We start from the raw sequence: 25,710 nt of genomic DNA, 5'->3' as shown, positions 1-25,710 counted from the left end.
ATACTCTCTAAAATCATAGCTAGAAGGATGGAGAAAGTGCTCCCTCGTAATATCACAAGACCAAACTGGATTTATTAGGGGCCGACACTTATCTTCAAATCTTCGACGCCTGTTTAATGTAATATACTCACCAACTAAATCAAACACCCCAGAAATATTATTATCATTGGATGCAGAAAAGCATTCGACATGATTGAATGGAAATACCTTTTACTACATTGGAGAAGTTTGGGTTTGGCCCAACATTTGTGCATGGATTAAATTACTGTATACTAACCCAGAAGCTTCAGTTTGCATCAATAACATTTGCTCAGACTACTTTAAACTAGAACGTGGCACTAGACAAGGATGCCCTTGTCACCACTGCTGTTTGCAATTGCCATTGAACCACTGGCAATACATTGTCGAAATACTGATCAGATAAAGGGGATTAGCAGAGAAGGACTGGAACAGAAAATCTCATTATATGCAGATGACATGGTACTGTATATATCGGACCAGAAAATTCTGTGCCTGCAGTCTTAGCAGCACTCACAGAATTTCAAAAGCTCTCTGGTCTCAGAATTAATCTGAATAAAAGTGTACACTTTCCAGTGAATTCTCAAGCATATAATATTAGATTAGACACCCTACCTTTTATCATTGCAGAACAGTTTAAATACCTCGGGTAAACATCACAAGTAAACATAAAGCTCTTTATCAACAAAATTTCGTCGTCTACATGGAAAAAATTAAACAAGACTTGCATAGATGGTCAACCCTTCATCTCACACTAGCTGGAAGAATTAACACTGTTAAGATGAATATTCTTCCTAAGCTCCTTTTTTTATTTCAAAACATACCAATATACATTAATAAATCATTCTTTAAGCAATTAGATTCAACAATAACCTCATTTATTTGGAATTCAAAACATCCACGCATCAAAAGAGCGACCCTACAAAGACAAAAGGCAGAAGGCGGCATGGCTCTACCTAACTTCCAGTTTTATTACTGGGCAGCAAATATACAGGCGATAAGAACCTGGACACAAATAGAAGAACATACACAGGCTTGGACCGCAATAGAAGTAAAATCCTGCAGTACTTCTTTGTATTCCTTGCTCTGTGCTCCAATAAACACATTATCGGCAATACACTAATAACCCAATTGTGCTCCACTCACTTAGAATCTGGAACCAATGTAGAAAGCATTTTAAGACGGAGAAGCTTCTATCTGTGGCACCTCTGCAAGAGAACCACCTCTTTCAACCTTCACAAACATATGCAGTTTTAATATCTGGAAAAATTTGGAATTAACTTGCTTAGAGATCTTTATATAGACAACGTCTTTGCATCCTATGAACAATTACATTCCAAATTTAACATTCCAGCTACATTTCTTTCACTATCTTCAAATCAGGAACTTTGTTAAACAGAACCTTCCAGATTTTCCTCATCTTGCACCCTCATCCATGCTGGAAAAATATTGCTCAATTTCAAGGAGTTAGACTCCATCTCTACAATATATAAAATCCTTTTACAATCCCTTCCTTTCAAAGATCCAAGAGGACACTGGGAAAAGATCTCTCAATTAATATATCAGAAAAGGAGTGGAAAGTAGCAATGCAGAGAATTCACTCGAGCTCCATATGCACAAAACATACAATTATACAACTCAAAATTATATATCGAGCACATCTGTCTCGACTAAAACTCTCCAAAATGTTTCCAGGGCATGATCCAACCTGCGAACGTTGCAACCAAGCCCCAGCCTCACTAGGTCACATGTTCTGGGCCTGCACCAAATTAACATTATTCTGGACAAAAATTTTTAATTACCTGTCAGACAGCCTTGGACTCACAATCCCTCCTAACCCATTAACAGCTGTGTTTGGGGTTCTTCCAGAGGGCTTAAAGTGGAGAAAGACAAACAAATTGTGATTGCATTCACTACACTGTTGGCACGCAGACTTATTCTGATAAACTGGAAGAACCCAAACTCTCCTCTTTAAGTCAGTGGGAAACTGATGTGTTATATTATTTGAAATTGGAAAAATCAAATACTCAGTTAGAGGATCTGTACAGACCTTTTTTAAAACATGGCAGGATCTAATCAGTAATATTTTAAAATAAGTTTATAAAGCACAGAGAATTTTTTAATTTAGGTATGTTTACAAGCCTTAAATTTAACTTATTTGGCTTGCTCTCTCTCTGTTCTTAACTCAATTTTTCTTTTGTAAAACTTGATTGCTTTGTATGGACTGTAATAAAATTAATAAAAATAAAAATAAAAAAAAAATAGAGAGATTATTTTTCATTCATTCATTGGATATTTATAGGAGAATGTTTCATTATAATGGACAAAAAATGTCATTGGCCTTGACTTTCAAAATGCTTTTCATTTTGAACTTCATAAGAGGCGAGTAATCAGATAAGTGGACTGAGGGGGCAGTGGACAGGCAGATGAAGAACTGACTTAGCAGACAAAACAAGGCATTGGGCTTTTTGATGTATTGAGATAGATAGATAGATAGATAGATAGATAGATAGATAGATAGATAGATAGATAGATAGATAGATAGATAGATAGATAGATAGATAGATATTTGTTCCAGGGGGGAATTTGTCAATTAAATCCAAAGACTTACACACACTATCTATATATATATATATAATTCTCTAAGTCCATGGCAAGCAAGACGCATGCAAGACATGGCAAGCAAGACGCACGAAAGACAGAGCCACACCCGCCAACTCTCAGAGACCCGCCCACCAACGCTAAGACCATGGGATACGAAGACAACTCACAGAGCCACGCCCAGCAACTCTAAGAATTCACTAAGTTCATGGCAAGCAAGACGCACACAAGAGAGAGCCCCGCCCACCAACAATTCACTAAACAGCCGACCATGGCACACGCATGACAGAGCCACGCCCGCCAACAATTCGAGCGAGAGTGAAAGCATTTGCCAAGAATGTTTTCATTAATCAAGAACGAAAGTCAGAGGTTCGAAGACGGTCACATACCGCCGTAGTTCGACCATAAGCGATGCCAACTGGCAATCCAGCAGCGTCAGTCCCATGACCCGCTGGGCAGCCAACTAGGTAACCAAAGTCTTTAGGTTCGGGGGGAGTATGGTTACAAGCTGAAACTTGAAGGAATTGACGGAAGGGCACCACCAGGTGTGGAGCCTTTCGCTTCATTTGACTCAACACGGGAAACCTCACCCTGCCGGGACACAGAGAGGATTGACAGATTGATAGCTCTTTCTCGATTCTGTGGGTGGTGGTGCATGGCCGTTCTTAGTTGGTGGAGTGATTTGGCTGGTTAATTCCGAAAATGAAGGAGACTCCCTCCTGCTAAATAGTTACGCGACCCAAGAGCAGTCAGCGTCCAAATTCTTAGAGGGACAAGTGTCTTTCAGCCACGGTGAGATTGAGCATTAACAGGTCTGTGATGCCCTTGTATCTTTGGTACTGCACGCGTGCTACACTGAATGGATCAACGTGTGTCTACCCGGCGCAGGGAGGCGTGGGTAAGCCGTTGAACCCCATTCGTGATGGAGACCGGGTCTTGCAATTGTTCCCCACGAACGAGGAAATCCCAGTAAGTGCGGGTCATACGCTCACACTGATTACGTCCCTGCCCTTTGTACACACACCCAACAACCCCCCCACCCCCCTCGCTACTACCATGGTCGGGTGACTTGGTGGATTATATATAGAAAAGCAGCCGGAACCGCAAAAGAACAATGAAAAGTCAACGTGGCTCAGAGGTGGACTGTACACAGATGAAAGCGACTCAGGTAAGGAGTTGGAGGCGGGCACATGAGCAGGCAGTGCATACTGAACGAGCGCCGTCCAGCCCCGTCCTTCGCTCTGGGAAGAGAAGGTGCGACGGCGCTCCTCCAGTTTTCAGTCACGGACAATTGTATGTTGGTTCATAGCGTGCATTGTTGCAATGTTATTTTTCTTGGTGGTTTATTAAATTACAGATTTTTCAAATGTTCATTTTTTCCCCTGTGCTTAAAAATCATTAAAAAAGCGGCGTGATTATGCGGTGTATGCTACGCCGTGGGTTGGCTAGTTCAGTATAATTTTACAATTGAAGGTCTGCCAGTATAAAGTTTGTGACTTGTCAGAAAGACTTTGTGCACTCATCACAGTTCTGTAATGAGAGACCACATCAGGAATATTGTGTGTTAGAGAAATAAGAAAACAGCAGAAAATAAAGTCAAGAAGAAGAAGAGAGACCAGACTGGACTGTGGGGTTTGGGCTGTGAGGAAATACTAAAGGAAATGCTTCTTTTGTCAGGTGGTGTTATTTAAATCGACTCTTACTAAGAATAAATTTCATACAAATTTAGTTCCTCAAAGAAACAACTTTACATTGACCTGTCTGTCATGTAGATTAAGGCAGAAACTTTGAGATTTTTGCCTATATTTTGGAAATATTAGGCAAATAAGAAATTGGACTAAATGGCCTGTTCTTGCCATTTGTAAAAACAACTCAGATCTCTTGATTTTAACGTTTCTCAGGTCCCACACACCCCTTCTGATCAGACTCCCTGTGAAGTGTCGCTCTCACCTGTAGGAAGTGGAGATGGTCCTTGGTCTCTGAAAGCTCCTTCAGCTCAGCTTCTCTCCTCTTCAGCTCCTCAATCTCCTTCTCCAGTTGCTCCATGACTCCTTTACCCTTCTCCATTTCTCTCTTTTCTTGTTCTTTGATCTTCTTGGTCAGTTTCTTGTGGGCTTCCTCAATGCAGTGAATCATTTCAGTGAAGATCTTCTCATGTTCCCCCATCACTCTTTCCACAGAGATCTTTTTAGATGGGAGAAAAATATTGAATTGAGTCACCTAATTAAAAAAAAAACAGTCACAAGACACTTTTATTAGCATTTTGATGTTGTAAAGGAGAGTTTGATTTAGGAGAAGTGCATTAGGAGGATTCCCTTTGTACTCTGAAAGCATCATCTTTTTAAGGCACCTCCAAGACTGCATGGAATGTACAGTCTTACCAAGCAGCTCTAGGAGAGCTCTATTGTCATGTGAGGACTCTGTTAGGACTCTATCGTTAAAAACAGCCTCTCCTGGTCATGGTGGGTTTGAGAGTGGAGCAAGACAAAGTTAGAAGAAGAAGCAGAAGAAATGGGTGTTGTGGAGAAATGCTGGTCTGTTGTATATACATACTGCTCAAAAAATCAAAGAAATTCTTTTAATCCAAGTATAGCATAAATCTATAAACACAACTCGACTACTTCAACCTGCAACTGAAGAATGTTTGGATGGGTAAGTACCGCTCCCGATTCGCTGCGCTGGGGTTGGTTGATGTATGTCAGGGAAAAAATGAGTATGCTCAACCCATCAACCTGTTAAAGGCCTATGGGAGGGTAGAACAGGGACTTATTATGTGCTCCCGAGTACAGGGACTGCTTCTAAATGTCTCACAAAAGGAAATCCTTTTGATAAAGGTGGGAGAATCCTGGGTTGGCAGGCGAGAGATATAATGGTCTGGACTTTTAATCATGCTATGGCAACTAAAAAGCATGCTGTAAATTTATGGGTGAAAGTGGTCAGGTGGTTGAGACCACACGAGAAAATGAGGCATCAAATAACGGAGCAGATAACATATGCTTTGCTACTCCATACTTTGCCAAAGAAAATCAGCCAGCTGGCTTTGGGGCACATTGACATCATTTCCGTGGAGGCGATAGATCACTTCAGAGCAGAAGCTGGCTCGGGAGAATCAGAACGGGACTCATGTGAAACGTACTTGCGTCCCTAAAATTGAGTTCTGTATGCTAGAGTAGAACCTGATGCACATCGGATGGTGCTGCAAAGTGACAAAGAGGTCTGCGGAGTCATATAGGGGGAGGGGCGGTGTACACTCGCTACTCGTCTAGCCTTTGCACATACAGGAGAAGCATTAGTTAGGCATTAAGTTACGTCTTTATTTGACTCAAGCAGTAACATTTCCATTTTTGACTCGCCATCTGGTGTTACCGTAACAGTGGCTAAAGATTAAGACCCGTCTAATCTGTATTATAGATCCATCTGCCATGCCATGACGGCATTTTAAAAAGGTTGGTGGTGGTGGCGATGGAAAATCCTTCCTTCCCCATGATGCTAGGTAGAGACTGGTTAGAAATTAATTGACCTGTCACAGTTGATACTCCCACATGATCGCTAGATCTAGTCATGGCTTAGAATCAGCTCCTCAACTTCCAGCTGGCCGAGAGACGGAATTCAGCCTCTAATAATGACAAAGAGTCACTTGGGATGTCTCAGTGTGACATGTCATCAATAAGCACTGAGCTGGCTCAGGATGAAACCCCACCCATTGAGGTTGAATCTGATCCTCTCACACGTCTGCACTTTCAATTCCAATGTCTTCATTTAAAAGGGAGCAGTGGAATGACTAACTAAATTTGCAAAGAATTAAGTCATTCTGATAGACAGCCAACGCACATTACATTCCATTCCACAGGGTCCTCACTTTGTGCTGAATAATGATTTGTTGTATTGGGTAGCAAAACACGAGCGAGAGGTCAGGTCCCTGTTGTTAGTACCACAAATTTACCTCCGACAAGTTTGTGAATTAGCACATACCCAGTTCTATTTGGGCCCCGAGAAAACACTTGAGCAAATTAAGCTCAGATTCTTTTGGCCTTGAATTAATGAGGAGGTCCAATTGTGGCAGATTCCTAGGAGGGACTGTGCTCCTCTAGTTCCATTACCTTTAATTGATGTCCCTTTTAAAGGTATTTGGGTCGATCTGGTGGGACCCCTAGAATCCACAGGCAAGGGTCATAAATATATAATGGTCCTGGTAGATTATGCTACCTGGTTTCCTGAAGCTGTTCCGCTATGCTCAGCTACTTCAAAAGCGATTGCACGGGAATTGGTAGGGGTCTTTGCGTGAGACGCCATTCCTAAAGAAATCCTAATGGATTAAGGGACAACTTTTACCTCACAGACGTTCAGGGAGACTGCCATGCTACTACAAATAAAGCATTTGTAGACCTAGGTATATCATCCTCAAACTAATGGTCTAGTGCAGGGGTGCCCACACTTTTTCAGCTTGCGAGCTACTTTTAAAATGACCAGGTCGAAATGATCTACCTACATTAAAAATGCTATATATATATATATATATATATATATATACTGCTCAAAAAAATTAAAGAAACACTTTTTAATCAGAGTACAGCATAAAGTCAATGAAACTTATGGGATATTAATCTGGTCAGTTAAGTAGCAGAGGGTTGTTAATCAGTTTCAGCTGCTGTGGTGTTAAGGAAATTAACAACAGATGCACTAGAGGGGCAACAATGAGATGACGACCCAAAACAGGAATGGTTTAACAGGTGGAGGCCACTGACATTTTTCCCTCCTCATCTTTTCTGACTGTTTCTTCACTAGTTTTGCATTTGGCTACAGTCAGTGTCACTACTGGTGGCATGAGGCGATACCTGGACCCTACAGAGGTTGCACAGGTAGTCCAACTTCTCCAGGATGGCACATCAATACGTGTCATTGCCAGAAGGTTTGCTGTGTCTCCCTGCACAGTCTCAAGGGCATGAAGGAGATTCTAGGAGACAAGCAGTTACTCTAGGGAGAGCTGGAGAGGGCATAGAAGGTCCATAACCCATCAGCAGGACCAGTATCTGCTCCTTTGGGCAAGGAGGAACAGGATGAGCACTGCCAGAGCCCTACAAAATGACCTCCAGCAGGCCACTGGTGTGAATCTCTCTGACCAAACAACCAGAAAGACTTCATGAGGGTGACCCAAGGGCCCAAATGTCTACTGGGCCCTGTGCTCACGGCACAGCACCGGGGAGCTCAATTGGCATTTGCCATAGAATACCAGAATTGGCAGGTCCACCACTGGCATCCTGTGCTTTTCACAGATGAGAGCAGGTTCACCCTGAGTATATGTGAAAGACGTGAAAGGGTCAGGAAATGCCGTGGAGAATATTATGCTGCCTGTAACATCGTTTAGCATGACTGGTTTGGTAGTGGGTCAGTGATGATCTTGGAGGCATATCCATGGAGCGACTCACAGACCTCTACAAGCTAGACAACGGCATCTTGACTGCCATTAGATATCAGGATGAAATCCTTGGACCCATTGTCAGACCCTATGCTGGTGCAGTAGGTCCTGGTTTCCTCCTAATGCACGACAATGCCCGGCCTCATGTGGCAAGAGTATGCAGGCAGTACCTGGAGGATGAAGGAATTGAAACAATTGAATGGCCTTCACGATCCCCTGACTTAAACCCAATAGAACATCTGTGGGACATTATGTTTCGTCCATTAGGCGCCGCCAGGTTGCTCCTCAGACTGTACAACAGCTCAGGGATGCCCTCATACAGATCTGGGAGGAAATGCCACAAGACACCATCCGTCGTCATTAGGAGCATGCCCCGACGTTGTCAAGCATGCATACAAGCTCGTGGGGGCCACACAAGATACTGAAAAGCATTTTGAGTAGCAGAAATTAAGTTTTTGATAAAATGGACTAGCCTGCCACATCTTCATTTCACTCTGATTTGAGGGTGTCTACACAATTGAGCCCTCTGTAGGCAGAAAACTTTTATTTCCATTAAAAAGACTTGCATCCTTTTGTTCCTAAGACATTGCCTGTCGTTAATTTGTATAGATATCCAACTTCATATTGAGATCTGATGTATCTAATGTGTTTCTTTAAAGTGTTCCTTTAATTTTTTGTGAGCAGTGTATATGTATATATATATATATATATATATGTATATATATATATATATATATGTATATATATATATGTATATATATATATATATATAATATATATATATATATATATATATATATATATATATATATATATATATTGTAGCAACCCGTGGTCGAGTCTTGAAGTTTTTAAAGCCGATCTCTGCCGTGCACCTCTCCCAAGCTGTCGGCTAACGGATTGCCAGCGTTATGCACGCAGCTGTACCCAGCTCTTAAGTAATGAAAGCCGTGTCCCATACACGCATGACTACGAAGCGCCTCGGCATTAATTGCTTAGACGAAATCTTAGCAATAAAACAGCTCTGTCCTGTTGTATCTCTTTATTCACAGATAGCCAGTAAACAAAGCTCAAATTCATCCGCTTAACCACTGTCAAGGTCAACAACAAAACGACATTTTTAACGGCGTATCTATTTACATTTTACAACCCCGACGGCGATATCCCAACCCACCCCACCGGCTGAGCACAAACACATATAACATTTACAACAGGAAAGACAATTACGAACTTAGTTAATCTTTACACAACAATAACTTTCACATAAATTTCCCATAAATTCCCCACAACTATTTACATAATTTACCCACAAGGCCGCCACCAGCGCTGACTGCCGGGTTGCTACACAGCCAAATAGGGTTAATGTCCCCACAACCCTAATTTTCACAAACAAAGTCTGATAAATGTCCTGGCCGGCGGCGGACACGCTTGGGCCTGCCTGACTCTTCATCACCGTGCCAGGCTCAGTCCTGAGACTGTCAAGGTCTGTCTCGCACCGAGGGTGGATGTTGGAGAGTTGCTTTGGTTCTCAAGTCTTTCTGGTGCTGGGGCCAATGGGTGGTATGGTGCCAAACGGTCTTTATGCAGCACCACCCGCCTGCCCCGCCCAGGCATTCGGACTGAAAACCACGTCCAAATTGCATCCAAAATTTCTCCAGGTCCCTGCCAATGGTGTGTCAGTTTTGGGGACAACCCCGCTTCCTCTGGGGCAAAACACCCACACTTTGTCCCCTTGCTTCAGGGTTGGACCATGCCCGAAGTGTCATATGCCCGCTTCTGGCGGGCTCCAGCTCCCTCTAGGCCTCTCTGGCCAGTTGGTGTACAGTGTCCAGTCGCTCTTTCAATCGCCTAACATAGTCCGCCGGACCACCAACAAGCTCAGGCTCAGGGGTGAGCCAAACACCAAGTCCACCGGCGGCGATCTCTTCCAACATCAGCCCCGCCGGTGTGCACTGACTCGATTCCTGAACAGCCGCCCTATACGCCCACAAGACCAGAGGCAAATGTTGGTCCCAGTCTCTGGTGTTGACTAGTGAGGATCGCAAGTTGGGCGGCCAGGTGCGGTTAAACCGCTCGACCAGTCCATCGCTTGAGGGTGAAGGGGAGTGGTCCGGTCTTCTTCACCCCAGCCGCTGACACACCTCTTTAAACAACGGCTCTCAAAGTTCCGCCCTTGATCGCTGTGCAGTTCATTCGCACCCAATCGAAAGTGAACATTTCATCCAGCAATTTTTGAGCGGCTGTGGAGGCACTTTGATCTGAATGGCATATGCCTCCGCCATTTAGTAAAGTAGTCCATCGCCACCAAAACAAAACGATTTCCGCCTCTGTGATAGGGAAAGGACCCAGTACATCTACCCCAATCCTTCCATGGGAGCCCGACAAGATACTGTTGTAGTGGCGCGTGAGAGCGTTGGCCAGGTCCTTTCTGCGCGTACAAACGCCACAGCAGTGGACGTGCATCTCCGCGATCTTGTCGACATCCGGCCAATAGAATCGCTGCCGCAGCCGACGACTGTCTTTGCATTTCCAAAGTGCCCAGATCCAGCTGCTCCATGAACCCAACGGAGGACCGCTGTGCGTAAAGCCTGGGGAACCAGAAGTTGCAAACGGTCAGTACCCCCTTGGTGCCTGCCATATTCTGTAGATCACACCATCGCAACTCCAGGCTGCCCCACTGAGAATGTAACAACTTGAGTTCCGCCCTGGGAAGATACGGTTTGCCAATCGGGCATTCCTGGGTCTCCAGCCAACCCCTTACCTTCTCTAGCACTTGGTCGCTGCTGTAGTTGCGTAACTGGTCGATGGTGAATGGTTCCCTGCTCCATCAGTGTCCTCTAGCCCGCTGCTGCTGATGATGGTCCCATACCCTTTCTTCTTGCCGGCGGCAATATCGACAGTCGAGAGATGCATGGTCGCCTGGAGAGGGCATCAGCATTTGCATGCTGCCGCCCTGGTCGTGTTGCACCTCGAAATCATACTCCTGAAGTATTTCTATCCACCTTGCCACCTGGCCCTCAGGTTGCCGGAAGTTTAACAGCCATGTAAGGCTAGCATGGTCAGTTCGAATCGTAAACTTAGTGCCCAAAAGGTAAGGCTTGAAGTGTCGCACTGCCAGGATCACTGCCAATAGCTCCCGCCGGTAACGCAGTAATTTTTCTCCGGCCGACTGAGGCTGCAGCTATAGTAGGCCACCACTCTCTCTCCGTCTCCCCTCTGGGAGAGTACTGCCAACCCCACATTACTAGCGTCAGTGTCCAAAATAAAGGGTTGGTTGGGGTCAGGGTAAGCCAGGACAGGTGCACTGGTAAGAGCAGCTTTAGTTGTTGGAAGCGGCGCAGTCCTCCGCCCACCCAAACTGTTGGCCCTTACTCGTCAGCTGGTGCAAGGGGCTAGCAATGGTTGCAAAGTTTTCACGAATCTCGGTAGTATGAGGCTAAGCCCAGAAAGCTCCGCAGCTCGGTGATGTTGGCTGGTGGGGGCCAGTTGCTCACGGCAGTCACCTTGCTGGGTCGGTAGCCACCCACTCGCTAACCACATGTCCCAGAAACTGAGTCTGTCGGGAGAGGAGGTTACATTTTGCGGGTTCAACCGCAACCCGGCGCTACTAATGGCTGTCAAGACTTCCCTTAAATTGTGGACAGCCTGATCAAAGTCTCTGGCATGGATTAACAGATCGTCCAGATAGACCACACATCGGGTTCGGGAATGTCTTTAGACCCGCTCCATCAGTCTTTCAAAGGTGGCCGGTGCGTTACACAGTCCAAACGGCATCACCTTGAATTGCCACAGCCCTTGCCCTATGGTGAATGCGGTTTTGTGTCGGTCCTCTGGTGCCAGTTCCACTTGCCAATACCCACTGCGCAAGTCCAAGGTGCTGAACCAACAGGATCCAGCCACATAATCCAATGCATCATCGATGCGTGGCAGTGGGTATGAGTCTTTTCGAGTGACTTCGCTTAACCTCGAAAGTCCACACAGGGGCGCCAACCCCCTTTCTTCCGTACCATGACCATTGGTGCAGCCCAGGGGCTGTCCAAGGCTCAATACGCGCGTTGGCTGCCATCTCACAAATCATTTCCTCGGCAGCTTGACGCCGCAAGAGGCAATCGGTGGGGGCGCAAACGAATGGGAGCGGCATGGCCAGTGTCTATGTGGTGTTTCACTAAATTCGCTCTAGTACAGTCCTCCTCTCGAGCCGCAAAATGTCCACAAAGTCTCTCAATAGTTGTTGAAGTTGCTCCTGCTGTGCGCTGCTCAGATGTTCCCCACTTCGACGCCCAATTCCTCTACAGCGCAACTGTCTCAGCTGATGGGTGGTCGCGTGAGGAAACCGTTGGGAAGCACTGGTCTGAGCTGCAACATTCTCCTGGGGTCCCCTTGAGTCTCTGCATCTTCTGAACAACGTCGGGAGCCGTGAGCCGTGGTATCCAGGCAAATCCAAGCCAGCAGCCCTTCCAGGACGGTTCCAGCCCGATTGGGCGACACAGTCTCATTACCTAGGCAGAGGACGGCCCTAGACACATCAACACATGCTCCCCAGTGGGCCAACAAGTCCAACCCAATAATGCACTGGTCTTTAATGTCCGCAAGCCAGAATTCGTGGTTGGTCTGGCTCGTCCCTACCATCACAGATAACAGTTTCTTTCCGGCATTACTGTCCGCTCACCCGAACCGTGCGTAGTTCGCTATTTGTGGGGTCCAGCCCTCGGAAGAAGACTAGCTGTTTCTGGCAACACTCCTTTTCTTAGCAAACAAATAGTGGACCCGTGTCCACTAAGGCACTGCATGGCCGTCCATCAATAGTGCAGTCTAGGTATAGTCCAGTGGAAAATCCACAGCCCAACTTTGAAGCAGTCTTTGTTGAGGGGTGCTGAAAACGGAGCGAGGGCCCCTCACGGCCTCACCCCGATGTCGCTTCCCGCGGTGATGCTGTACGAGGCAACGGACTTGGGGCAGGGCAATCCCTGGCAAAGTGTCCTGGTTCTCCCATCGAAAACAGCAGTCCACTCGTTGTCTCTGTCGGGGTTGATGTTGATTGGGCGCGCTGACCTCCACTACCTCAGACAGGTCCCCTTCCCCCTTCGCTCAACGGCTCTTGTTAGTCGACTCGGTCGTGGCTCTTCTTGTTGGTGACTCAGCCTGTAGTATCTTCAACCCGCTCAGCCTCTTTAGTGCCTCGCTCAAATCTCGGGTGACGATAGACAGACATGCTGGCTAAGACGCTCTGGTGTGAGGCCCGCAGGAAAGCATGAAGTGAGTTCTTCCTCACTGCTGTCGAGAAAGTAGGTAACCTTTTCGTGTATATACCCTGACGCCAGCGGCAAAGGCTCCTATACTCTCACCTTCATGCCGACGCCGGCTAGTCAGCTTGTCTCTGCTGCATTCTGCTGAAGTTCTTTGTCCAAAGCGACGGGTGAGAGCAGCGTGAGAGCCTGAAGATCACGACACTCTTCGATGCAGATCAATGAGTACCTGAAGTGCGGGACCCTCCAAGGCAAGGGCCAAGTGTGTCGCAGCTTCCTCGTGGTTCCACTCATTGTGTATCGCGGCCAGATCCACTTGTGAGAGGTATGGCTCTAAAGGAGTCAATCCGCTGTATCGCGGCAGCTTAGCAGGTGACCGTGAGAAGCGGACCGTCCGACTGGTAACCTGGGGTATCGCTGCGGCAGCCGACAGCCCCTCTGGCCGTGCTCAGAAGATCGCAACACTGTCCGGGGAATACTGGTACCATCAGGCCGGTCTGCCGCTTTTCTCCGCACAGCTCCGCTGATCAGGCGCTCTAACGTAACGCTGTTCTCCAAGATGGCACGCTCTAATTCTTCAAGACTCTGTTCCATGACGGCGTCTTCTAAACAGCCCGGTCTCCCACTTCTGACACCAATGTAGTGACCCGTGGTCGAGTCTTGAAGTTTTTAAAGCCGATCTCTGCCGTGCACCTCTCCTAAGCTGTCGGCTAGCGGATTGCCAGCGTTAAACACGCAGCTGTACCCAGCTCTTTAAGTAGCGAGCACTCGTGTCCCATACACCGCACGACTACGAGTGTCTCGGCACGCAGCTGTACCCAGCTCTTAAAGTAACGAGCACTCGTGTCCCATACACCGCGCGACTCCGAGTGTCTCGGCATTAATTGATTAGACGAAATCTTAGCAATAAATACAGCTCTGTCCTGTTGTATCCTTTTATTCACAGATAGACAGTAAACAAAGCTCAATTTCATCCGCTTAACCACTGCCAAGGTCAACAGCAAAACGAAATTTCTTAACGGCGGTATCTATTTACATTTTTACAACCCCAGACGGCGATATCCCAACCCACCCCACCGGGCTGAACACAAACACATATAACATTTACAACAGGAAAGACAATTACGAACTTAGTTAATCTTTACACAACAATAAGCTTTCACATAAATTTCCCATAAATTCCCCACAACTATTTACATAATTTACCCACAAGGCGTCACTCCGCCAGCGCTGACTGCCGGGTTGCTACAATATATATATACTGAGTATACTTTATACATAAAATATATCAACAACAACAACAACAATATTTATTTATATAGCACATTTTCATACAAAAAGTAGCTCAAAGTGCTTTACATACTGAATAAAAGAAAAATAAAAGACAAAATAAGAAATTAAAATAAGACATTAGTTAACATAGAAAAGGAGTACGGTCCGATGGCCAGGGTGGACAGAAAAAACAGAAAAAAAACTCCAGACGGATGGAGAAAAAAAAAAATCTGCCGGGGTTCCAGGCCACGGGACCACCCAGTCCCCTCTGGGCATTCTACCTAACATAAATGAAATAGTCCTCTTTGTAGTTAGGTATGTTGTCGTACCTTGCATAACTGAATAACCTTTATGGCACAATAACAATTCAATACATTTATCGTCACTACAGTATTTGGATTGAATAATCTTCATGTGGTAAAAGGCTGACTCACATAAATAAGTAGAATAAGAATAAGAATAATGCAGTCAAGGAGCTTTTGAATTCAGCCAAGTGAAAACTGACGGCTGTCCGATTAACTGCGATTTTAGTTCCCTCTCCTTTCTCTTTCTCAGAAAGAAGTCAGTTTAGTAGTTTTTATGAACAGTTTGAAAGTGTCTTTCCACATTTTCCTTCTTTGGAATAGCAATGATAGATTGACAGATCAGACAAACGCACTTCAATTGTGACATTGTGAGAGAAAAAAATCCTCTTCCAATTCCTCATCCAGCCCATACCCTCCCCAAACAATTTTTTTTTAAATCCCTTCTTTAGTCGATATAAATTGGAAGACTAACTTGATCACAGCCGGAGTTTTGCAGTAGATCGTGAGTTTGATCGTGCGTGCAGGATGACCAGTGTGTTAGAAGAAAAGAGATCTCAGACTGGCCACCCTGTATGTCAATCAAGTGGCAAATGCCATAGGAAGGATATATTTATATATATTTTTTGAATGCAACGCAATCTACCTGCACTACCTTTGCAATCTACCGGTCGATTGCGATCGCATTGGGCACCCCTGGTCTAGTGGAGAGGTTCAATCAAACTCTGAAGCAGATGTTATGCAAGGTAGTCAATGAGGGTGTAAGGAACTGAGATAAGCTCCTCCCCCTCATCCTTTTTGCATATTGGGAAGTCCTACAAGCCTCCACAGGGTTCTCGCCTTTTGAATTATTATATGGATGACAACACCGGAGCATATTAGATATTTTAAAAGAAACTGGGAGGAAGACACCCTCCCTTATACAAATATTTTGGAATATATTGCGCAGTTATGTGATAGATTTGAAAAAATTGGACCCATACTAAAAACGCACATCGAAAAGGTGCAAGCAGCCCAGGTCCAATGTTATAACCATGGGCCATCTCTTCAGGAATTCCGCGTGGGAGATTGGGTCATGTTTTTAGTTCCTACCTCGCACTCTAAATTAATGGATCATTGGCAGAGCCCATGTAGTTAAGGAGAGGAAGGGGCTGGTTGATTATCTGGTGAAACAACCAAATCATTGTCCCAGCGAGCAGATTTATAATGTCAGTTTGCTGAAACCATGGAAGGACAGGGATCCCGAACCCTCCTCCGGACAGCCCTGCTCTCTATTCACTCATAAATTAGATGAAAGCTTGGGTTATACTCCAAGAATGCTCATACAGAATTTCTGAGGCAATAAAGGCTGAAGTGGAGGGGCCATGTCATGCACATGTGAGTAGGAGGACGTTGTATGGACCACGCCAGGCTAGGGGATGGCGAGGTGCACTTAACCTTCTCCTGTTATTTCTACAGACCAGCCACAGGAAAATCTGTCTGACACAGCATTGAAGATGTAACTTCCGGTTCTGGTGCCTAGGACGACATCACTTCCAGTTCTGGTGCCTACGATGACTTCAGAAGAAGGTCACACTTCCAGTTCCCCTACGTCATCTCTGGTCTTGTCAGTCTGGAGAAGCTGTAGAAAACGTTATGGTGCCTGTAACATTGTGTGTGTGTATACATACATACATACATATATATATACATATATATATATATATATATATATATATATATATATATATATATATATATATATATATATATACATATATATATGTAGTTGAAAATAGTTTTACTGTCAAATAATGCAAAGAGTACACGACACGTGTTTCACCCTAATTCTGGGCTCATCAGGTGTACACACTCACTGCACTCCCTCTCGGGAATTAAACCTCGGACGTCAGCATTAGAGGCGAAGCCCCTAACGATGCGCCACGGCGTGTGGTTCGTTTACTTGACAGTTTGTAGATCGGGGTAATTACATTCAAGGCATTCATAGTCTGAATCATAATCTGATTGTATGGGTGGTTACCTATCAGGTAACGCTTGTGGTTGGTAACCACCCATACAATCAGACTATGTGATTCAGACTATGAATGCCTTGAATATATATATATATATATATATATATATATACAGTGCATCCGGAAAGTATTCACAGCACATCACTTTTTCCACATTTTGTTATGTTACAGCCTTATTCCAAAATGGATTAAATTCATTTTTTCCCTCAGAATTCTACACACAACACCCCATAATGACAACGTGAAAAAGTTTACTTGAGGTTTTGCAAATTTATTAAAAATAAAAACTGAGAAATCACATGTACATAAGTATTCACAGCCTTTGCCCAATACTTTGTCGATGCACCTTTGGCAGCAGTTACAGCCTCAAGTCTTTTTAAATATGATGCCACAAGCTTGGCACACCTATCCTTGGCCAGTTTCGCCCATTCCTCTTTGCAGCACCTCTCAAGCTCCATCAGGTTGGATGGGAAGCGTCGGTGCACAGCCATTTTAAGATCTCTCCAGAGATGTTCAATTGGATTCAAGTCTGGGCTCTGACTGGGCCACTCAAGGACATTCACAGAGTTGTCCTGAAGCCACTACTTTGATACCTTGGCTGTGTGCTTAGGGTCGTTGTCCCGCTGAAAGATGAACCGTCACCCCAGTCTGAGGTCAAGAGCGCTCTGGAGCAGGTTTTCATCCAGGATATCTCTGTACATTGCTGCAGTCATCTTTCCCTTTATCCTGACTAGTCTCCCAGTTCCTGCCGCTGAAAAACATCCCCACAGCATGATGCTGCCACCACCAGGCTTCACAGTAGAGATTGGCCTGGTGATGAGCGGTGCCTGGTTTCCTCCAAACGTGACGCCTGGCATTCACGCCAAAGAGTTCAATCTTTGTCTCATCAGACCAGAGAATTTTGTTTCTCATAGTCTGAGAGTCCTTCAGGTGCCTTTTGGCAAACTCCAGGCGGGCTGCCATGTGCCTTTTACTAAGGAGTGGCTTCCGTCTGGCCACTCTACTATACAGGCCTGATTGGTGGATTGCTGCAGAGATGTTTGTTCTTCTGGAAGGTTCTCCTCTCTCCACAGTGGACCTCTGGAGCTCTGACAGAGTGACCATCAGGTTCTTGGTCACCTCCCTGACTAAGGCCCTTCTCCCCCGATCGCTCTTTTTAGATGGCCGGCCAGCTCTAGGAAGGATCCTGGTGGTTTCAAACTTCTTCCACTTATGGATGATGAAGGCCACTGTGCTCATTGAGACCTCCAAAGCAGCAGACATTTTTCTGTAACCTTCGCCAGATTTGTGCCTCGAGACAATCCTGTCTCGGAGGTCTAGAGACAATTCCTTTGACTTCATGCTTGGTTTGTGCTCTGACATGAACTGTCAACTCTGGGACCTTATATAGACAGGTGTGTGCCTTTCCAAATCATGTCCAATCAACTGAATTTACCAAAGGTGGACTCCAATTAAGCTGCAGAAACATCTCAAGGATGATCAGGGGAAACAGGATGCACCTGAGCTCAATTTTGAGCTTCATGACAAAGGTTGTGAATACTTACGAACATGTGCTTTCTCAGTTTTTTTTTTTAAAGAAATTTGCAAAAACCTCAAGGAAACTTTTTTCACGTTGTCATTATGGGGTGTTGTGTGTAGAATTCTGAGGAAAAAAATGAATTTAATCCATTTTGGAATAAGGCTGTAACATAACAAAATGTGGAAAAAGTGATGCGCTGTGAATACTTTCCAGATGCACTGTATGTTTGTGCCAAGAGATTGACCCAGGACCATCTCGCGATGACATAGAACATGAGATTCTTGAACGGGCAGCAAAACAAAAGCATTGAGCACACACAGATCCAGGGCTCTAAGGGCATATAAAGCATATAAGGACAATACGTTATAAATGAAACACCAACGACTAAGCAAAGAAGAAAGCAGCATGAAGAAAAGAGACTCAAAAGCATTGGTGAGAAAAAAAGAAAAAGAATATTCTAGGTGCAAATTCAGAAAATAAGGAAAGTAATTATCAGCCCGGAACAAGTGGAACTGAAAAAAAGCATGTCCAATCGTGCTCAGAATTAAAAGACAGAGTAAAAGACAAAGTAGAACTTCATAAAGACGTTCACAAACATTGGCGTGATACATAGGCAGAGCAGGTTAGAGATTATGAAAGCACTGGAATTCGAAAGGCTCAAAAAAGCGTCGCGATACACATGTGGAGAAAGTTAACCTCTTAACCGCCCTCTGCCGGATATATCCGGCATCGTAGCGTTATTGCTGACGCCTTACTGCTAGAATTATCCGGCACATTTGCTTATGGTTATATGAATGCCTGGCGCGTAGTATAACTAACGGTATGGCGTGGGTATTATTACTACATTGTATTTCGAGAACTCTATGGTTGTATTGGGCGGAAATAACCGTTCTTTACTTTGTGATTCGAAAGTGAAAGTTGTGAATATGGCGAAACGTAAACTGACTTCAAGTGAGGTTTTGCAGGCGATTTTGGACAATGATTCTGATCACGATTTTAGCAGTACTGAAGAAGATTTTAGCGACAATGATGATCAGCAACGTGCGCTGCATGATACTGTGAATGACGACGCATCGGATGATAGCGATGAGTGGGTGTATCCGCAGCATCTCAACTGGACTGCTGCCCATGGTGAACTACCATTTCTGTATCCGTTTGAGGCAACGTGTGGGTTTATTGTTGATGTAAACAATTACACTGCTAAGCAGTTTTATGAGCTGTTTGTGTCACCTGACTTGATCAGACATTTTGTTCATCAAACAAATCTGTATGCAGCACAGTTTATTGAGAAAAATCCCAATTTACCTCCACATTCCCGTGTTCATACTTGGGTAGACATTGATGAAAACGAAATGAAAAAATTCATTGAGATTTTGATGTTGATGTCAGAAAACCAGATATTGAGATGTACTGGTCTACAGATCCTATGTATGCAACACCTATTTTTGCAACTATCATGAAATGTAACCGATTCTCTTTGCTGCTGAAATTCCTTCATTTGAATGACAACAGCAATGAGCCAGATAAGAAAGATCCAAACCGTGACCGCTTGTTCAAGCTACGTCCTTTGATTGACCATTTATTTGAAACATTTCAGTTGCCCTACGTACCAGGCCCGTCAGTTGCAGTTGATGAAAGTTTATTGTTGTGGAAGGGCCGCTTACAGTTTCGACAGTATCTACCATTGAAAAGGGCACGGTTTGGTATCAAGATGTTTTGCTTAGCTGAGAATTCAGGTTACATTTATAGATTTCGTGTATACACTAGCAAAGAGAATCCTATGAGTAGTATTTCAGCAGTGTTGCCAGACGAATGTAAGGACTTTGGACTTTCAGAGAAGATTGTTGTGTACCTTGCCCTACCACCATTGGACAATGGGTACACCATTTGGATGGATAACTGGTACTCCAGTTGTAGGCTGTTCCATTACCTTCATCATCGTAAAACTACAGCATGTGGCACAATTCGTTCTAACAGGGTCCCTCCAGAAGTTCGCAATTCAGCGCCAGCACCGGTCAGCACATTGCATACCACAGTGGCCCATTGCTGTGCTGAAATTTCGAGACAAGAAAGATGTTCACATGCTAACAACTCAGCACAATGAGTCTGTGCAGGAGGCTCCCCGCAGAAGAGGACGCCCATCACCTACTGATGTCCGTTACAAGCCACAATGCATCATTGAATATAACAGCAACATGGGTGCTGTTGACAAGCAGGACCAAGTATTGGAACCCTATTCGGCTGCAAGAAAAACTATGAAGTGGTATAAAAAGTTATCAGTTCATCTGCTCCAAATGGCAATGCTGAATGCTCACATTCTGTACCAGAAAAATGGAGGCACAAAAACATTTCTGCAGTTTGAACATGACGTCATTGCAGACTTCATTTTCTCTGGTGAAGAACAACATGCAGATAGAGTAGAAGCAGTGGTGAGGCTCACAGAACGTCACTTTCCGGACAAACTCGAACCAACAACAACTCGGACCAAGCCACAGGCACGCTGTTGTGTATGTTCAAAGAAGGGTCAACGTAGAGACGTCAAGACCTTCTGCTCAAAGTGTCCCAGCAATCCAGGACTTTGTGCAGTTCCCTGCTTTGGCCTGTGGCACAGCAAACTCAAATACTGGGAATTAAACTATGATTGACCGAAATACTTCGATAGCTTTGACTGTTCTGTTTTGTAGTAGACACTAAATCCAGAAGCCTGAGAAAATGTACATTTTTGTGTTTTATTACGTGTTTGCCCATTTCTAGAACTTGCACAACATTTAGTGGCAAATACTGCTTGAATAAATGTAAAAATGTAAAAAAACGAAAATTGTTCAGATTTCACCCGGCATGGGGAATATTTAGGGTGTTGGCGGTTAAAGGGTAAAAGAATATGAAAGTAGGAAAATTAGAAAGTATAGAAAAAAGAAAGTAAATATCACAGTAGTGCAAACAAAAGGAAATTATCACTCATTGTAAAATTATTGTCATTGAAAAAAGCAGGATAAAGCGAGGTCAGAAATAAAAGAGTAGAAAACAAAGTAAAATGTCATAAAGAGGTTAGAGATAATTAAAACTGGAATTCAAAAGACAAAAAAAACATAGGCACAAAACACATGCAGAGCAAGATACAGAATATGAAAGCAGAAAAAAACGACAGGGTCAAAACAAAGAAAGTAAAGATCGCATTGGTGCAGACAAAGAGAAATTATTACTCAGAGAAATAACAAAAAGGCAAATAGAGATCGAATATATGGACATAGGTGATATGTCAGAAGTATGCAAATATTGTAAGGCTTTGAAGTTTAAGTCCAGGAATTTCAAAATCGGGGTTCACCTCACATTCATTTATTGGTTACTTTGCAAAAAAAAATGATTAACTGCTGATGATGATGTCGATCGTTTTGTCTGTGCTGAAATTCCAAACAGAGAAACCTATCCTAAATTATGGTACAAAGTCATTAAACACAAGTCTCACAGACCTCATTTAAAAGATTCAGCATATTGGGACAGGAAAGATTCCAAATATTTTTTTTACAGACGTTCTGAAATAAAAGTGAAACTAATGAAATAGCAACAATTCAAAGAAAAAAAAATCTTAAAATTGTGTATCCAGAAAACCAAAAATGGGGATTGGTAAGCAAAGCTAGCAGGAGGCAAAGCCCCCTAGTGTATATATATATATATATATATATACACATACTAGACATTAAGCCCGTTACAATAACAGGTGCTAGAACAGTAGTTCAAAAACATTAGTCGGAACAGTCTATATAAAATGCAAGGGACCTTGTATGTGGGTGTAATATGCGTCACTGTATTGTGTGCCATTAATTTTCCCTCACAGTAATACTGGTTTTTATTTCCGTAAAATGCCTGTAATTTTCTCTCACAGTAATACAGTAGAACCTCGTTTCACGACCATAACTCGTTCCAAAACTCTGGTCGAAACCCGATTTGGTCGTGAACCGAAGTCATTTTCCCCATAGGATTGTATGTAAATACAATTAATCCGTTCCAGACCATACCATTTTTTTTTAAAGATTTTTAAGCACAAATATAGTTAATTATACCATAGAATGCACAGTGTAATAGTAAACTAAATGTAAAAACATTGAATAACAGTGAGAAAACCTTGAACAACAGAGAAAACTAACACTGCAAGAGTTTGCACTATAGTGCTACGAACCACTTGCTAAAAACACTTTTTTTTAATGAGTTTTAAGCACAGGGAAAAAAATGAACATTTGAAAAATCCGTAATTTAATAAACAACTTAGAAAAGTAACATTGCAACAATGCACGCGGACGCGTGTGTGTGTGTGTCTCTCGCGCGCCTGTGTGTGTGTGTGTCTCTCGTGCACCTGTGTGTGTGTCTCTCTATCACGCGCCTGTGTGTTTGTGTGTCAGTGTGTGTGTATCTCTCTCGCGCACACACTTGTGTGTGTCTCTCTCCGTCTCTCTCTCTCTGCACAGGGAATACGCAGGGAGAGACTGAACACTTGCAGCCCCAAACATGCGCACTTCACCAGATGACACACATGAACACCTGGACACACACAGGGGTTTTATTAAAGAGGATATATATATATATATATATATATATATATATATATATATATATATATATATGCATTGTCGCATGTGCGAGTATGAGGATATTGTATGGACCAAGCAAAGGTAATTCCACGGCAGGCCCGGGGATGGTGGGGAGCATTAAGCCTTCTCTTGTTATCTCTGCAGATCAGCCTTGGGAAAACCTGTCTGACTCATCGCTGAAGACATCATTTCCTCTTCCGGCGCCTAGGCTGACGTCACTTTTGGTTCCAGCATCTAGGACAACTTTACTTCTGGTTCCAGTGCCTTCGATGACGCCAGAAGAAGTGACTTTTAGTTCCCCTACATCACTTCCGGTCTTGTCAGTTAAAACCGCCATCTTCCCAAACCTCTAGCAGTTTATATCTGGACTCCATCAGAGACAGACCTGTCTACAAATAACAAACCCATTACAGCCAGGGATAATGTACGGGTGGCTGCCCCACCCTCTATAGAAATCTTGTTACTATGAAATACATTCAGCAGATACTTTCATTACAGTGAAGTGACCTGAAGGAATCATCCACAGAATTGTTAGTTCTGTGGCCGCAGCTCAGTTGTGCACAATGATCCCTAAACAGAAACATTGTAACATTCTTTCTTCGAACTTTCCTTGTACTGTTTTTTGCAATTTTTGTTTCCTGTGGTTTTCTGTGATACCTTTTGCTTATTGCTCATCAACATTTGAAAAACATCCATTGGAATTTAACTCAATGTCACCCCCCTATAGAAACAGCAGATACGAAAAAACGCTAACTGTTCATATTAGAAAAAAACAATTTTTGCAGCTCTTGATTGCAGAAAGAAGAAAAAAGACGTTGCCAGTGAATTCTGAATTTTGCCATCGACACTGTCAACTTTCTTGAAAGACCGAACAAAAAAAGAAGAAAAATCTCTAGTTTCAAATGTATGTGAAATGCTGCATTTGAAGACAGTTTTTATGTGGTTCAGTGATGCTCATTCAAGAAACATTCCTATTAATGCGGCACTCATTCAAGAAAATGTGAGGTTTGTAAACTCTCTTGGGACCTCCGTCAATGGGACAACACACCGAAGAGTCTGTGGAAGACTGTTTATCTGTTGCCAGGGCGGCTCTTCACCAAAGCATACAGAAAAGGTCTTGATGGGTGATGAAAGGAACATTGTAAATGCAGATAACAGGTTTACTTTGTCACTGATCTGGCCACAACCCTGCCTGACTGCTGTGTCTGTGTATAGCAGAGTGGCAGATCATGCTACAATAAATAAGTGTGCCGTTCCTGTTTCAAGCTGAATAAAGCTGCTTTTGCTAAAGTACTGAGACTCAGCCTCGTGTTTTTGGGTGCAAGACAGGGACTTATAGCGTGCCAATGATCTTTTATGATTTGCTTCTTTGGTGCTTCACTGAAGTGCTGTGAGCCTGCTGTTGCCCCGGCAATGGACAAATAATCTTCCACAGATGCTGCAATCGCGCTTCGGGACGCACTTTAGCATGACGTTCCCTTTGGGTGGGGAGTGGGGAGGGTCCCAAAAGAGTTCAGAAGCCTCACAATATGAATAAGAAGTAAAGGATGATTCAGCTGTGCTGCACAGAACATGCTTCCACATTTAGATAATGTTCGTGATGAATTCCTCCCACCCAATTGCACAGCAGTGCTTCAGCCATTGGATTTGGGCATCATTCGCACACTGAAAGTGTATTATGGCAAGGAAATGCTGAGAAAAATTCTCTTCAGCATAACTTGTAGACAGGAGGAGATTAAAATTAACACGAAAGAAGTTATTGAAATGATTGCAAAAGTCAGGATGCAAGTTAAAGAAAGCACTATAGTGACAAATACAGAATCTTGTTACAACTAAATATTCTAAAAAACAGAAGAGACCACCGCACCACCTTGCTGTCCTTTGTCATAAAATATGAATGGTTAAATTGTAGCTCCACTACATAGAAAATGTTGTGTGTTTGACACTTGTCTGTCTGGTCTGCTTATGTGGGTACGAAGATAGTCCATTCATCCTGTTTGAGGAATGGATGAGTAATTGACAGCAGCAGAACACCTGAAGACTAGACAACTGGTTGTAATCGGAATTTGCATAAATCACACCATTATATGAAAGGAGAAAGAGAACAACAATTGGAGTAAAAAGACGTGAGAACTCGCTAAACAGAGCAGCATCTGTTAAAAGGCACTCCGTCTTTGAAGACCTGTCTAAATAGGTGAGGGTCAGCGATCGTCGCCAGGGATGTGAATCTTGAATTTAATCCCAAATAGCAGACTCAGTGAGCTCACTGCAGTCATTTTATTATAATGGCTCAGGACTGACTAGGAAAACATTTTACATTTAAATTTTCAGATTCTTTCACTGGCCATCTTCTACAATTCATTTCCACATTATAATCAGACAACTTGAACTCTGGAGTATTGTGTGAACTTCAGAAACGGTTGAGGTGTGTATTTCACTCTGTATATTTTTATTCACATGTATGGTGGTTATTGTGTGTTGAATGTCATTGTCATTTTCATTTTTGTGTCTTTATTTTTTAATTGTTTATTTTTTCCTTCTTTTCTGAAATTTCCTTATAACTGTCTTTTTGACACCTACTGTATACATTCATTTAACTATTTAGAGCTGATGATATCAATAGATGAATATACAGCAGGACTCTTCATGGGCTGATACTGGCCTGTTCTTATATTAGTTTAGGAAGGTGAGTGGCAGCAATCGGCCAGTTTCAGCAGATCAGCATGTAAACAGGTGGA

At 43.6% G+C, this 25,710-nt stretch overlaps 1 protein-coding gene across 1 annotated transcript in view; it reads right to left on the bottom strand.

Annotated features, from left to right (window-relative positions):
* The window catches only part of LOC120528398 (tripartite motif-containing protein 16-like), a 41,049-nt gene that overhangs the window by 9,227 nt on the left and 6,112 nt on the right, over nt 1–25,710 (bottom strand). The window contains exon 3 of the mRNA XM_039752554.1: nt 4,570–4,803. Within this exon, the coding sequence (XP_039608488.1) occupies nt 4,570–4,803 (234 nt within the window). The remainder of the gene's footprint in view (nt 1–4,569; nt 4,804–25,710) is intronic.

This window comes from Polypterus senegalus, chromosome 4, assembly GCF_016835505.1.
Source record: "Polypterus senegalus isolate Bchr_013 chromosome 4, ASM1683550v1, whole genome shotgun sequence".
NCBI classification, from domain to species: Eukaryota; Metazoa; Chordata; class Cladistia; order Polypteriformes; family Polypteridae; genus Polypterus; species Polypterus senegalus.
The sequence above is the reverse complement of the archived record's forward strand: the minus strand, read 5'-3'. Positions and strand labels throughout refer to the sequence as shown.